This window comes from Pteropus vampyrus, unplaced genomic scaffold (assembly GCF_000151845.1).
Source record: "Pteropus vampyrus isolate Shadow unplaced genomic scaffold, Pvam_2.0 Scaffold1, whole genome shotgun sequence".
Taxonomy (NCBI): Eukaryota; Metazoa; Chordata; class Mammalia; order Chiroptera; family Pteropodidae; genus Pteropus; species Pteropus vampyrus.
In genome coordinates this window covers 30,928,572-30,943,990 of record NW_011888782.1, presented here as the reverse complement: position 1 = coordinate 30,943,990, position 15,419 = coordinate 30,928,572, and the positions used below count along the sequence as shown (strand labels likewise).

The window sequence follows — 15,419 nt, the reverse complement described above, 5'->3', positions numbered from 1 at the left end:
CTGATCCTTTCTCATTCTAACCAGGCTTCTTCTGGGCTGCAGAAAAGACAGTGACTGATGTTACCAGGAGGTGTTTCTGAAGTAGTGTTCCCACATTTTTTCCATTCTTCTCCACCATCTGCTCTAGCACGACACCCTATGCAGGTGAGTGCAGTGAGGGGTCAGAAACCAAGACTGAGTGTGTGGTGAGAGCAGGTGGCAGAGGGAAGACAGGGGTATGGTCTGGGGAAGGTGGCTGCTGGCAAAGAAAGCAGAAAGGGTCCTTGAAATCGCAGGTCCTCCGAATGGGGAAAACCAAGATTGGAACAGAAAATGGGAAAGATTCAGTGATAACAAGGGGAGAGTGCTCAGATGAAATCATACAGAGCTTTCACTGGCTGCAGGGTTTGCTCTCCATCAGAGAATTCTAGTTGGAGAAGGGCCCGCACACCTGAGATATGGGTGGTGTAACCGCCTGCCAGCCTTCCTCTCCAGTTCCACAGTGCGGTCCTGGTGCCAGCTTGGACTATGAGGCTGTCTAGGGGGTACTGCTTATTGGGACACATTGCATTCACAAAAATCTGTGGTTTCAGTGACAACTAAAATATTTTGCTATTAAGCAGAATTTTGAAGATCTCAGGGTAGTTCATCCACATTACTTTTCTTATGATGCTGTGAGTGGAGTAGATGTTAACATCCCCAGAAGACAGTATCTCCATTAGAAAAGAGTGGTAACATCTTGAAGGTCACTCAGTAAGTCAACACTAGCTGAGAATATGACTCCAGCCCTGGCAGATTATTTCCTCTTTCCCTTGTAAACAATTTCCTGCTCTCTGGATTATGCTGCAAATGTGTGATGCTGCTGTAACACATAACATATATGTTCCTAAATGGTTCGATAATTTTATAGCATTTACGGTTAAGCACTTTTATATAAATTATATTTTTTGGTTCTCAGAGCGACTATGTAAAGTAAGTACTATTAAGATTTATATCTCTTGTGTGGCAAAAATCTGAGGCTCAGATTGATTATAGAATTTACCTAAGATCATTCAGTTAGAAAGTGGTAAAACCAAGGCTTTCTTACTTCAAAACTTATTCATTACTCCACTGGCTTGATATAATTAATAACACAACCTCTATCTGAGAATTATCATACTATCTTGGTCTCACTATTATTACTCTATTGATGACACTGTTATGTCACTATTATTGCTTTACCTATTTATATCAAATTCATGGCGAAAATAGCTGAGTTTCTCAAAGTAACAAACAAAATTACCATATGTGCAGAGGACACTAATGAGCTAAAAAACACTGAATGAGCCGTTGATAATATGATTCAGAAAAAGGCCCAAACATCTACCATTTGTTGGTGAAGAAAACACAAGTGAGAACCCGGATACAATATATTCACCAGCAAGTAAAAAAAGAAAATGAATGAAAGAAAAAGAAATTCAAGTCTTGCTGAGAAAATAATGAATTTATGTATAAGTCCCTTGAATTAAATTCTCCTGGAAAGCATGCCCACATTTTTGAACATTCATTCACTTACTCACTCAACAAATATTTTTTAAGCAACTACATATGGTAACCTATATTCATCTACAGATTTTAAAGCAAAAAGTCCTAAAATTCAGTCCTAAAAGAAAATTCCACCTGGATAGCATTGCCAGATAAAATTAATGACACCCAGTGAAATCTTAATTTCTGATAAATAATAATTTTTTTAGTATGTCACAAATATTGCAAGAGACATACTTAAACTAAAAAATACTTACTGTTTATCTAAAATGCAAATTTAATTGGGCATACTTTGGTTTCGTTTGCTAAGTTTGAAAGCCTTATGCCTGGCGGTAAATAAATACCCCAAATGCCATTCTGGTCAGTCTTACTATTATGGGTGTGATTTTATTATATAGATTATAGAGCAAGGTGAGAACAAGCAGAATGCAGTATCTGAAACATGTTCATATTCTTGGAGAAAGTACTTAATATATAAATGTGCAAAGCATTTTTGCATTATTTCTATGGAGCTATATCATATAGTAAATAAACCACTCTGTGGAAACAGACCATTTTTCTTTTTGGAAGTGATTAGATGTCATTAGAGAAAGATTCAGTTCATTCACTAATCAATATTTGTTGAATGTTTATTATGTGTAAGGTATTGTGCTGGGTATATTTGGAGCATAAGATACATATTTATGTGTATTATATATATAAATTACATATAACTGTATAAAAAACTGCTTCTGTTCTCACAGAGTTTACATTCTAATGGGAAGGTATAAAGACATCCACATAATGATAATATAAATCAGTCCTGTTAAGTGCCAGAAGGGGTACATTTGCCATGGTACCTGTGCGGTTTGAGATACTTAGCTCACCTCTCATAGGCTTAATATAGTTTATCCACTAAAAAATCCAGCTGTTTTACATAACTCTGGTTCACTTTCCCCAAACACATAGATTCTTATGAGTGGAATTTTAGAGAATAATGTTTTGTAACAAAAGCACCTGATGCCATCCTCCTCCTAATCACCTAGGTCATCTAGGGACACGATTCCCGACCTAGTGTGAATCAGGGCTTATTAAAACATGGGTCCCTGGGTTCCATCCCCAGTGTCTCTGATTCAGAGACTGGGCTGGGCCCGAGAATTTGCATGCTGCTGGCATGGGGATCACACTTCCAGAACCATCACTCCAAGATTATCTTTGAATCTCCCCTATTGCTTATCTTTCACATCTACACTGACACCAAGGCTCATCCTTACATGTCCCCTGTCTTTCCTTTCCACTCCCATCCCCTTGACTCTTGTTTTTTTTTCTCTTGGAAGGAGGCACAGAGAAGTCCTGCTTTGCTGTGACAGGATAGTTTGTGTTATTTTTGTTTCTTCTCTAATTCTCTTGTATTCAAATATGTCTTTAACTGTTGGTTTCATTCCTCACAACTTTTATAAAACTATGGTATAGTGAGTTTGAGAAGCTCCTAGAAGAGATGAAATCTTACCGTGGTTTGTTTGGCAGGAGAAAGAGTGGTTAGGTGAGAGATTTTCTTTTAAAAAAAAAAAAAAAAAAAAATCCTTAAGGAATGAGAAAAAAAATGTTCATGTTATGAAGGAAGTTCAAGGGAAACCCAAGGAATATTTGAATTCCATAGAGGAAGGAAACATGTCGAGAGCTTATTATTCAGAGATTGGGTATAGAGCAAAGAAACTCAATGTCTCCCGGGAGAAGGGGTCTAAAGTAACAATGACAATCTTTTTTTTAAAACATTAAGTAGTACTTTACCTTTTATGAAAAGCTCTCACATGCATCAAAACTTTACAGCTACTCAAAAGGCAGGCAAATTATTATTTCCATTTTAAACTCAAAGAAGCTGAGTGTTATGAAATTAAGTGACTTGCTTTAGGCCACAATTAGAGGAAGCAAACTCAACCCAAATAATCTAGTTAAAGTATAATCATCTTTCACTTATGTCCCACTCTAAGTTTTAGTGTTATAGTCATCATGGCATATGCTTTATAACCAGGGCTTCTTTGGTTCTCTAAGGTAGAGCTTAGCTCCAAAATCAATACAATGGACTACTTATTTGTCGCAGACACTTCCTTTCAATGACTATGTGGATCATTAACAAAAAGCTACACAGAATTCTACTTGGAATCCAATCTTAGAATTGATTTTCTACAGTTGTTGAAAGCAAGTACCACTGACGTTAAACCACGGAGCTACAGAAATGCAAAGTCAGTTACCATACATAGCAGCTGTGAAGCCAAGAACCCAAATTTCTTTCCTTTTAGTTCTGTCTATACTCTTTATTGGTAGGATTCTTTTTGGTTAGACTATAGGTCAGAATACTGAATCCATCCCCAGTCTTCCTAGTATCCCCAGTACTTTCTGGAATTTTTTTAGACCAATTTGGACTTTTGCTTTGGATTTTTATCATTTTCTTTACTGGGCTCCTGTAAACTTGGGAGGACCCACTTTTGGTGTTTTCTGAAGAAATTGGAGAGAATTTTTTTTTCAAAAAGTGGGGCACAGTGAATCCAGGTTCTTTATTACTTCCATATAATCAGGCTGTATTGCTTCTGAGAATCTAGACCAGTTGTTTTTGCATGTTGTTAGGTTATAGACTCCTTTAGTCAGACAAAAGTCTTGATAGATGGCCCTTCCAAACTGACACTGCCAAATAATTCTGGAGTGAAAGGGAAGAGTATTGCTTCTTCTAAATGAGGTGCTGGAGTGATAGATGTACATTATTAATTGTTCTCAGATGTGGCCATGTTATACTCACCAATATAAAGCCCTTTACAATTTACTGAGGACCCTGATAGTTTACTAGATATCTGAAGGGTACACATTAAGAGTAACCTATATTTATAAAATGACTTTACTTGTAGCTTTTGTATTTATGATTCATAAATGTGCAAACTGATTGCTGGTTTTCTTATGGGCAAATCTAGTTATTTAGGTTAACCACAGAATCCTTTGGTGAATCCATTGGATAAATGTGTTTATTCACCAAAAAGGTAATTTTTAGTAATGCACTGCAAATTTTATGTTGCAAATTTAAAGCCTTATTTTAATTTCTGCTAGGTCTACTGAAGAGATTCACAGAAGGAAAAAGCAGAAACATTTATGGATCCAAGACCAGCAAAGTCAACTTTGGCTAAGAAGATAGTTCCACAATTGGTCTCTTTTCCCGCCTTAATCCTTAATTTGATGGTTTATAAGACAGCTATTTGGAGGAGGAAAGAACATATACTATGTGAGGGCACTCTGTAAACCATAAATTGCCACATGAATTAAAAAAAAAAAAATTCCTATTTGATTGATTTACCAAATAATGATGATACCCATACCACATGGAAAATTTCTGTGATTGAGCTCAGGTTATTAGTGTATTCACATTTACTCCAAGTAAACACAGTGACTCACCACTACCTGATTTTCTTCTTAAGTTCACTATTTTTTTAGGAGGTATGAACAAAAGTTGTTTTAGGAACAACTGATTTGCATTAAGCTACATTCATGGATTTATATAATGTCCTGACTTAAGCTGAACTGCAAAGAAGGAAATGTTCATCTTAAGTAATGTTCCAGTGAAGCTGTTCACTTCCATGTTGGGTACCTTGTTTCGGTGTCTGTTCCCTTCTAGTCCCCAGTTTAAATTGATCTGTTTTATATCCTATCCCTTGGCTATTCCTGCTAGCTGATCTGAGAAACAAGATTGCTTTGAAGAACTCCTTTGTTTTCATGTCTTGTAATTTGAGTATGTAACTTTCTCCTGGCAACTTACTTGTCATTTAGCCAGAAGAGTTTACAAGAAGAGTAACTCTCATAATAGGAATTTCCAATATGATGATCATCATTGGGGTAGGTATTTGCAGGTACAAGAGAATCTATGCGAGATCATATCGCATACGTGGTCCCTTATACGGAAGAGCATCCACGGAGTTCTCACGTCTATGTCTGTCCCATTAAGGAGCTAGGAAAGAGCACTGGCTGTGAGGTCAGATCTTAGCTCTAGAATCATAGAATCCAGGGATGAAACACCACCTCACCTGATGATTGAATCCCTTCTACAGCATCCCTAGGAAATGATCATCCATTCTCTCCTTGAACACCTCTAATTATAGGAACTCACTTCCTTTGAAGGCTGTCTATCCCATCTTAGAGCATCTCTGACTGCCAACAAACATTTTGCTTTAATTTAGTGGAAAGAATCTCCTTATAGCTTCCAGTCATTGCTCCACTTCTATCTTTTGGACCCAAACAAAACAAGCTTAATGTCTCTTTCCACCCAACCATTTAAATAATATTAATAATACTAATGATAGCTACCATTTGCATAATGCTTATTATGCGCAAGGAATTGTTTTAAAAACTTTACATATATTCATTTAATCTTCAAAACAGCACTATAAGAAAGATCTAACACTATTATCCCCATTGTACAGACAAAAAACTGAAGTATAGAAAGGTTAAGTAAATTTCCCATGGTGACAAAGTTCAGAAGTCACTAAGTCTAAATTCAAACCCAGGCAATCTTGTTCCAAAGCACCAACTTAACTACTACATTTTGCTGTCCCTGAAGCTCAAATACTTGGGTATGACTTATCTGATGTCCCAAATCTTCTTTTCTGCAGTCCGAACATCCTAGGACGTTCAACCGGGATTCATACACCCTAGCTTTGCATCCTTCATCATCCTATTCATACTCCTCTAAATGTGCCCCGATCAATTTACTGTCCTTTTAAAAGGTAGTACCCAGAACAGACTGTGGTCTTTAGATGTTGAAAATAGAGAATAAGCAATAGAAAATAAGAGTGAGTCTATCACTCCTCCTCATTTCAGGGACCACAAATTCAGCTTACGCTTACATCGGCCTTGTTGTGGCCTCTTCAAACTGATGGTTCATGTAGAATTTAATACAGACTAAAACACTCATCCCTGCTCTGATGACCATGGTCTGTAAAATGAGGTGATTGGAGTGTATAAACTCCAAGGACTTTTTCAGTTCTAAACATCTAGGATGAAAGAATGTATTACAAAGTTCAGTGTATTTAAGTGACCTTGTGCCTGCAAATTCTTTATAAGGCTTTTTCCCATTTGGTCCTTCTGCATAAAAGGCTTCTGTGATTTTGTCTTTTGGTGGCAGGGTGCTTTGTTCCTATGATGGGGCCACAGTTGGGGCTTCTAAACGATGGCTTAGAGAGGGTCTCCTTAAAATCTGAACAATGACTCCAAACCTTCCCTTCCACCTGCTATCCCACCCCTCCATTCCCACAGCCCCCTAAGACCCACTTCTGCTGCCAGGCCTCCAGGGGGCCTGTACTCACCTGTGTGTACAAACATGTGCTTGACGTAGTTCTGTTTGGCGGTGAAAGTCTTGTTGCAGAGAGTGCACTCATAAGGCTTTTTTTCGCCCTGCCCACTGGCTGTGCTGTGGCCTGCAGATGGGGCCAGGGGCTGTGGCGCTGGCAGCTGTGCAGTAAAGGTCGACAGGCCGGGCTGGGACACTGTCACAAACTGGGTCTGCTGGCCTGCCAGGGGCTGTGGCAGGCTGAAGAGGAAAGGCTTGGGGCCGCTGCCCGCGGGCTGGGTAGTGAAGAGGGCCGGCAGGTAGGTGTTGCCGGCTGTGCCAATGACCTGTGTGTTGCTGGTCAAGGTCAGAGGCATCCTCAAGTTGCTGGTGAGGGTTTCTGTCTGGCGTAAGTAGAGCTGGGTACTTGGCAATGGCTGCCCGATGGACGTGTTGACCGAAGACTGCTGCAGGACGCTCTTATCGGAGCTGTTGCTGACAGTGATGACCGTGTTGTCCATCTCCACCTCGTTGCTTCTTTCCGGGGAGGAGGCACCTGTCTCTAACTGGTGTGGTTGTGGGCCGCCCTCTGAAGGGGCTTCCATGGCCTGCTCAGGTTGGGCGGGTTCAGCCTGGCCATCCCGCGCCGCCCCGGGCCCAAACTGCTGCTCCACTGAGTCGGGCTCGGTGCCTATTGAGGAGCTGACGCCCGAATCAAAGCTTTCGCCCTTGGGCTCACTCTCGGTGCCCTCGGCCTGGTCAGTGTCTTCCGTGCACTCTTCGGATTCATTGCGCTCCAGGATCTGCACCCTTTGCTGCCCGTAGTAGTCGTAATCGTCCTCCATCTCCTGCTTGATGTGGATGTTGCCCACCAGGGTCTGGATGCGCACGGGCCGGGGCTGCTTGCGGCAGTGCGTGGTCTCGGGGGTGGTAGACAGATAGCGCTCCATCTGCTGCGAGCGCTCATGGATGCGCGTGATCCAGCTGGGGTCTTCCATGTGGTGGTCGCGGGGCAGGCCGAGTGCAGTCTCATGGTGGCTGACCACCGCACCGCTGTAGAAGGAGCGCTCGCCGCTGCCGTTCTGCATGGAGCATGCGTAGAGTGCCGAGTAGATCCTGTCCACGCTGTGCTGCGGGTGGCTCTGCAGGTACCCTGACTCGGTGTCGCTGCTCTGGCCCGATGTGCCTGACTCAGGAGTGCCCCGCGGCGTGTCCTGGCCCGAGTCCTGGATCCCCGGGAACACATCGCCCACATTCTGTGACACGATGCGTGTGCACTCATCGATGACTGTTTTGATCTGAAGGATGCTGGCGGCCGTGAGGATCTGCAGGGCTTCCGACTGCGAGACGCGCAGCACACCGCTGTACATGAAGTCTATGAGCTTTTGCACTGACTGCACCGACACCACAGACGGGATCTCGATGTCGCTGTAGCCCAGCAGCAGCTTGTCCTGGAAGAAGGGGCTGCCAGCTGCCAGCACACAGCGGTGTGCGCGCAGCATGCTCCCGTGGATGCGCACCGTCACGTCACAGAAGTGGCCACGGTTGCGCTGCTCGTTGAGGGTCTCGAGCACGGAATTGCTGAAATTGTGAAGGTTGATGCTGTGAATGCGCTCGGTCATCCCCTTGCAACTGATGTCACCTGTGCGCCAAGACAGACACAAAACAGGGTGTGGGTCAGAGCTAGCTGACTGCATTCCCAACACCTAGGTCTCAGGTGGGTAATGTTCACAGCTCCTAGAAGCAACCCCCTTGCAGACACAAGTGGACTCGGGGGAGAGGTGGACAGGCTTTGCACAAGGGTCAAGCTGTAGGTACGATGTCCTATGGGGACAAGGCTTTGAATTTTGTCCCAATAGTGCCACAGCTATTTTGGGATATTGAGTCCATATTAATAACCTAGAGCTTCAGCCAGGGTTGCAGTTGAAGTAGAGCAGCCTAATAAACAGATGGGTCATCGGCCTGCCATTCTTACAACTTAAGCAAATAAGAACTGAAAGGCAAGTAGAAGACTTATTCTCATGCAACTCCACCTCCACTTGAGACCTGAGCCCAGGTCCTTTGGGAAAGCTTACATTTCCCCCAACTTGTCGAAATTTCTTATTTTATTTATAGACTGCAACAATATTCATCACCCCAGACTAAGATGTTCACCAAACAGCTGCTACTGTGTTTTCCAGTTGAGGGACAGGTTACAGAATACAATCTGTATTCTGCCTGCTGCTTTCTGTATCTACAGGAACATTCTACAGGTGACATTATTCTCGTCATCTTCAACAATGTGAGTACTTTCTAGGGTGGTTGTATGTGATATGGTAGTTTTCTGAATTTTCCGAGCCTAAATGAAGAAGGAGTGTTAAAAAGATGAGAGATGCTAGCACTGACCTGAGACTGGAGTATACTAGGTGATCATATTTACCATTCAAACTGGATACTTTGAGAGTGAAAGGGAGTACTGTTAATAATTAGGTCAGGATAGCAGGAGTAAATGAGGAGTGGGATGTATGAGCACCCTAGGTAAGTAGGTACTCTATGGACTTGCTAGAGGGAAGTATCAAACAGCTCCTAGGAGGAAGGCAACAGTCAGCTATGTGGAGGCTGTGAATACCCTGACCCCATTGCCAACCTTATGCCCTAGGCTGTGAAGACAAGGGATAATGTCAGTGACATTGTGGTCACAGATTGAGAAAGAAAATAGGCGGCTTAGCAATAAGTCTTAGGGATTTTTTTTTTTTTCCTACCTAACTTCTCAAAGGGCTCTAAGGAATCCCTCTCTCCAAATCACTCTTCAATCAGATTCCCCATTTTTGCCTTCACGACTGAATAATCAGCTTGAGAGAGGCCGGGTAAGAGGGCTTTCAAAACCAGGTGGCCCATGCACTGATTGTTGGCTTGTGACCCAGATCTCTGTGTCCTCTTAGAAGAGGTCCCAGAGGTAATGGCCTGCGGACAGGAAGAATGCCCACCTTCTCAAGTTCTGTCTTCTCTGCTTTGGTAGAGAGGACCTGCTCAGGTAAATCTGAGATCAATTAGAATTTCTACCTTGCTTCACTCAATCTCCTCATGCTGTCTGAGCTCAGTTGGTGTGACATCCTTTTATATACTCATTCGTTTCCTTTGTTCCCATCTTTATGTTTATCAGCCTCATGTATAGCCACTTAAATTAATAAATGCCTACAGGCTCTTTGTTCCCTTTCAGTGACATGATTTACACAAATTTTTATATAAGAGAATTCCTTCTTGTTCCAACTTCCATTGGGTCTGTTCTGTGCCTAAAACAGTTCATCTGGCTTTTGTTTCTATTTTTTTTTTACTCATGTAAAACAAATTGTCTTTGCTAAAGAATAATAGTGAATCCTTTGTAATTGTACTAATACAAAATATAGCTCCAGAGGACGGTTCCAATAACCCAGAAAAGAATATTCAGAAAATAAGTCAGCAGACCAAATTCTAAGTTCTTGGTGAGTCTCCTATGTATGTGTCTGCACCACGATAATAATAAGAACAAACTTTTTTTTTTTTTTTTAGAGAGTACCATGTGTCAAGTCCTAACTTGACCAGTACTTAGAACTGGTCTCACTACTTCATTTATAATATTTCATTTAATCCTAACAACAACCCTATAATGTAGGTAGTATTATTATCCTCATTTTTCAGGTGAGGAAACTGAGGACAGAGAAATTTGCTCAAGGCTATGTCGGCCGTTAGTGATAGAGTTGGCAGTCTAGAACTAGGCAGTCTGGTTCTAGAGTTCACACTCTTATCTGCTTCACTATATTAGCTGCTTTGGCCCTGAAGGAAGTCTGGCCCATAGGTGTCCATGGGTCTGCAGTAAAGCTGTGTGGAAAGGTTTGTCTAGCATGGCCTCCAGCTACTTCAGTACCTATCCATTTATTCACATCGTGTTCATGTTTCTTGGGACTTCGGCATAGCCTCAGTCATCTAATAAAGAACATACATTTTTAAGTTTATAAACTGAGTGATGTAAGAGATAAAACAACTTGTCCTGGCACTAAAATGTCAAGTTTTCTATATACAATTTTACTATCACCAAGATCTCTTCCATTTAAGTAAAACAGTAACCATTGAAACTGGTGGAGTCTCTGATAAAATCACCATCTCTGAGTAGGATGGATTTATTAAAAATATTTTTTACCCACATAGGTGAAAATACCCTTTAAACACACACTTGCTCATAGCGCCAGTCGCAACTTTATGACTAGAGATGTCATATATGATGAAGAATTGTCATCTTTCTGGTAATTCTGGAAAGCTCTGTCATAATTATCATAATAATTAATATCCATGTAGTGTTTTACAGTGAAGAAAACTCCCGCGTAGCATCTCATTGACTCCTGAGAATAATCTATATGCTTTTAGGACAGGTACTATTATTACTATTTGATGTGAGAGGGGCTCAGGTCTCTCCAAGTATCTAAATGAGTTGCCTAAAGTTTTATACAGCTAGTAAGTGGCAGGGTTGGGATTAGGACCCAGTCCCCTTGGTGTTATTTTCATGGCATAACACTTGAGGAATGAAACCTGGATTTTGCCCAAAGATCTGGGGACGTCCTAATTCTCAGGACATAAAGGAGAAGATAGACACTAAGAGTGATGAAGGAGGTTGCTTTAGAGATGGAAATGGTCAACAGCAAAAGCTGTCATTATATCACACACGAGCACACATGAAAAAAATTCAAACCACTTATTCAAACTGGTTGAGTCTATCTAAACAATCAGGTAACCACACACAAAAACAGAGGTGATCGATCACACACAAAAGTTTCTGTTAATAGTTTGAGTTATGATTATTGCAGTAATGATGTCACCATCTTCATTTAAAACCACAGAGACAAACTGAAACCTGCACACATATACGACCTGATCTAACGAGGATTTTTATAGACACACTTTAAAAATATCTCCTTGAGTACACTGGTCCTGCACTGCAGTGAGCAGCCATGAAAGGCTGAATCGTTTTTGCTGATATGCGTACAGATGTGATGGGGGACCCTGCCTCTCCATTCAAATGTGCCTCGCTCCTTTAGCACACAATGCTGAAGCAATTCCTTTCCCAGGCTTTCTTTTATTTTTTAACACTAATACAGTGGGAAAAAGTTTCTGCCACAACAAGGCAATGTCCAGGCTTTTGTCAAACATGTCCTTTTCATCCAATGGACATTAATGTATAGATTCCAACAGAATAAATCTGAAATACTCTACTGTAGAAGATTTGTCCCCCATTGAAAACAAATCTTGATTAGATGGTTATTCAGGGACTGTATAGGAAGGAATGGTGTGAAAATGCTGACTCCATTCTTTCCTAGACTGGCGCTGAATAGGCATTGGGCTATTCAAAAAAAAAAAAAAAAAAAACCTTCTCACTCTACAAAACTATACAACTTTACAAAGATTATGTGTACTTGGGAATGCCGCCTCGCCTAAAAAATCCTCACAGTGATAGGAACACAGACATGATAGCAAAGTGAAAAAAAGTGATAAAAATAGTTTTGTGTGTGTTGTAAAATAATAATCTATCTCCTTTCCACTATCGTAAAAGTACAGAGTCAGCCTGGGATGGCATTCACTAAGAAACACGCAAGGAATTCTACCACTGAAAGTGATCATGTATTCTAAGTGACTGTTTTGTCAGGGAGCACAATGTGGATAGGGCTGAAGCAGAAGTGGGTACCAAAGGGAAAATCTGCTTGTGGTGACTTAGGTGAGAGAGGGCCCGGCTCTGTGTTTTGTAGGAACCCAGCTCCTGCCTGTTCCTTAAGCTGCGGGGTGTCAGGGATAGGACTTAGCATGAGAATAAAAAGCTGTCTGTGCACAAGAGAAAATGAACAAGAAAGGAAACAGCAGGCAATGCAATCTCTTTTAATTAGGTGTGAAATCCAGTCCTTCCTCAGTCCAGATATATAAAATGAGACTAGTACAAGTGTGAGATGGGAATTTAGAGTCTCTGTGACTTGGAAGGAAACACGAGCTCTCAAATTAAAACCAATATGAATTTCGGTCAAGCCAACAGGTCTAAGTCAAATGGCAGGGCCGAAAGCCCTTGAGCTTTCAATCTGGGCCACTGGGCTCACGTGAGGTAAGTGGGTCAGTACATGAAATAGGGCTAGAGTGGCCAGGACGCCACGACCCAGTCTCTAATGTCACAACTTTTTCACATGGTACCTTGATATCTTTAGTATGCTGAGGTTGCTCTTTCATATATTAGTTGATTAGTGATGATCTTAAGCTGTCGCATGTTGGTGCTACTTACTAAGCTGTCACACTAAGAAAGAGCCATTCCTCACTGGAAAAAGTAGGGATGCATGTGGTAACTCAGGTTCCTTACTCCCCAAATCTGCATCTGTTGTTCTGCCAGGGGCAAGATGTTAGAGTCTACTTCACCTAAATGCTGAGAGGGGACTTGCTGAGCCTCTGCACAATAGTTGGATAGAGGTTATTTGCTCACAGGTTTCACCACCTAGAGCAGATGGCCCTCTCTGTCTCACTGGCATCTTTACAATCTTTGGAGGGTGACTGGGGACCCTGGGGAAATCACTAATGCGAGTGGAGGGTGGCAGGCAGAAGGAGACGTCTTTCTCCTACCCTGGCTCCATACACCTAGCATATCCCAGGTGTCATTGCCCCTGCAGGTGAATCATGAGGGGGTCAGCAACCTATGGGAAGGAGAGCTGCCCCTTTTCACTTACCCATTCCTGAGTAATGGGATACTCTGGGCCAGCTGCCAGTGACAGTTCTATTTTCCAGATTATCTAGGCTCAGAGTATTGGAACCATTAGAGATTTCATCTTTTTTTAAAGATCGGCAACAGGATTCTTCTCATAAAATATAAATAAGTTGTTCAACTTTCAAACATATTCTCAGAAATACACCACCTATGAAAGTTAGGAATAGCCTGTATGTACATTTGTAGGTATGGCTTCTTACTTTAGCTGGACAGAGGGATGAAAATTACTAACTTGTTTAAAGTGCATACAACTCCATTGTATTTATGATCTCAATACTGTAATTGAGTATGTCTTTCGTATTACTTAAATTTCATTCATACACGTAATATTTCTGGAGGATATTTTGAGTACTTATAGGTCCTTAGGAAGTAACGTGGCTTTAGGGGGTATCTACTTTTTTTTTTTTCATGAATGGACATGTTTCTACTTTCAAAGGGATAATGTTAGTGGCTTTTATTAGCATCTCAAAGAGTTCTGTGTTTCCCCCAAGTTAAGACCCATGGATTGAGATTCAAGTATCTCTCTTTAAGCTGCTCTTAATCAAAGCTTCTGAAATTGATGCATCCTTCATGGCTACTGCTGCATCTGGCCTGTTGAACTGATGTTTCCCATTTATTTAAGTTGAGCTGATGTTATTTTACATAAACTAAACAATCTCAGCCAAAAGTGACAGAAGGTAACTTTCAGAAGAGAATGATTTAAAAATAGAAATAGGATTGAAAGGGAAGAGAGAAAAAAGATATATCGATAATAAAATACAATGCTAGATGAAATCTGGAGGAATATAATGTATAGTTTTACAATCAAAGAAGCCAACTATTATTTAGAAAATTTGGTTTGACATATTTTTATCGGAGTGGATGATCCCCTTTGACAGTTAACACGAATCCATAGATGAACTAGGAAACAATCTTTAATGTTTTTTGACTTAAAAATTAGATACTGTGGTATAAGGTGAATAAAAAATAAATACAAACTGAATACACAGTTCTAATCCAGTCAGCCAGGTAGAGTTCACCTAAAAGCTCTACAGTACTTTATACAGACAGCCTGTTTTTTGTTTTTTTTTTTGTTTTTCCTTTCCTTTTCTTTCCTTCCCTCCCTTCTTTTCTGCCTCCCTCCCTCCTTATCTCCCTGTCTCCATTCCTTTCCTCTTTCCTTCTATTAATTACATCATTAAGTTTTACTATACTTTAAGTATGGGAAACAAAGGGGCAAAATTGTGAACCAGGGAAACATTTGCCCCATGATCTTCAAGCCCATCTCCAACTCTGGACTGCTCCTGCATTCCTGACCTCCATTCCTTCTTTTCACTCCACCAAAAAGTAAGAGCTTTATACTTTGTCTGAAGGGTAGAAATAGATTGAAATTCCGAATGAGATTTTCAAGTCCAAAGGAAGAAGTAATTCGAGGGAAGCCTTTTCACTTGGCTCTGGGGGCGCCCACAGTGTCCCCCAGCACAGGTCTTTCTTTGGTTTGCTTGATTTCAAATTAAGTCCATCGTTATCTCCAAGAAGGGACTAAGAAATGCCTCACCATATGTCTAACATTGCAAATACAACTGATAGGTGAATGAATACAATTGCTTTTGGGGTCACTTGAATTCTTACCAATTCACTAGTGAAACACTTACTGAGAACACCTTAGTGTAAATGGGTCCATAAGGCCAGAGATGAGGTGAATTCTAAAACAGTGGAAGAAATTCACCCTTAAAATCCTGTTGATATTTGAAATCTACATTAATCAACTTCTCCTAGACCTCAGTGCCCAGGAAAAGCTGGTTATACTTTTGCTTTTTTGGGTCCTATGAATATTATAACTGGAACTCAGAATCAAAATTTAGATCACATTTTAGCAAATATAGAGGACCTTGTGGTATGAGTTTC

At 41.0% G+C, this 15,419-nt stretch overlaps 1 protein-coding gene across 1 annotated transcript in view; it reads right to left on the bottom strand.

The window, feature by feature from the left end:
* Positions 1-15,419, bottom strand: part of ZBTB20 (zinc finger and BTB domain containing 20) — a 70,409-nt gene that overhangs the window by 28,778 nt on the left and 26,212 nt on the right. Inside the window, exon 3 of the mRNA XM_011376648.2 lies at positions 6,825-8,429. Coding sequence (XP_011374950.1) covers positions 6,825-8,429 — 1,605 coding nt within the window. The remainder of the gene's footprint in view (positions 1-6,824; positions 8,430-15,419) is intronic.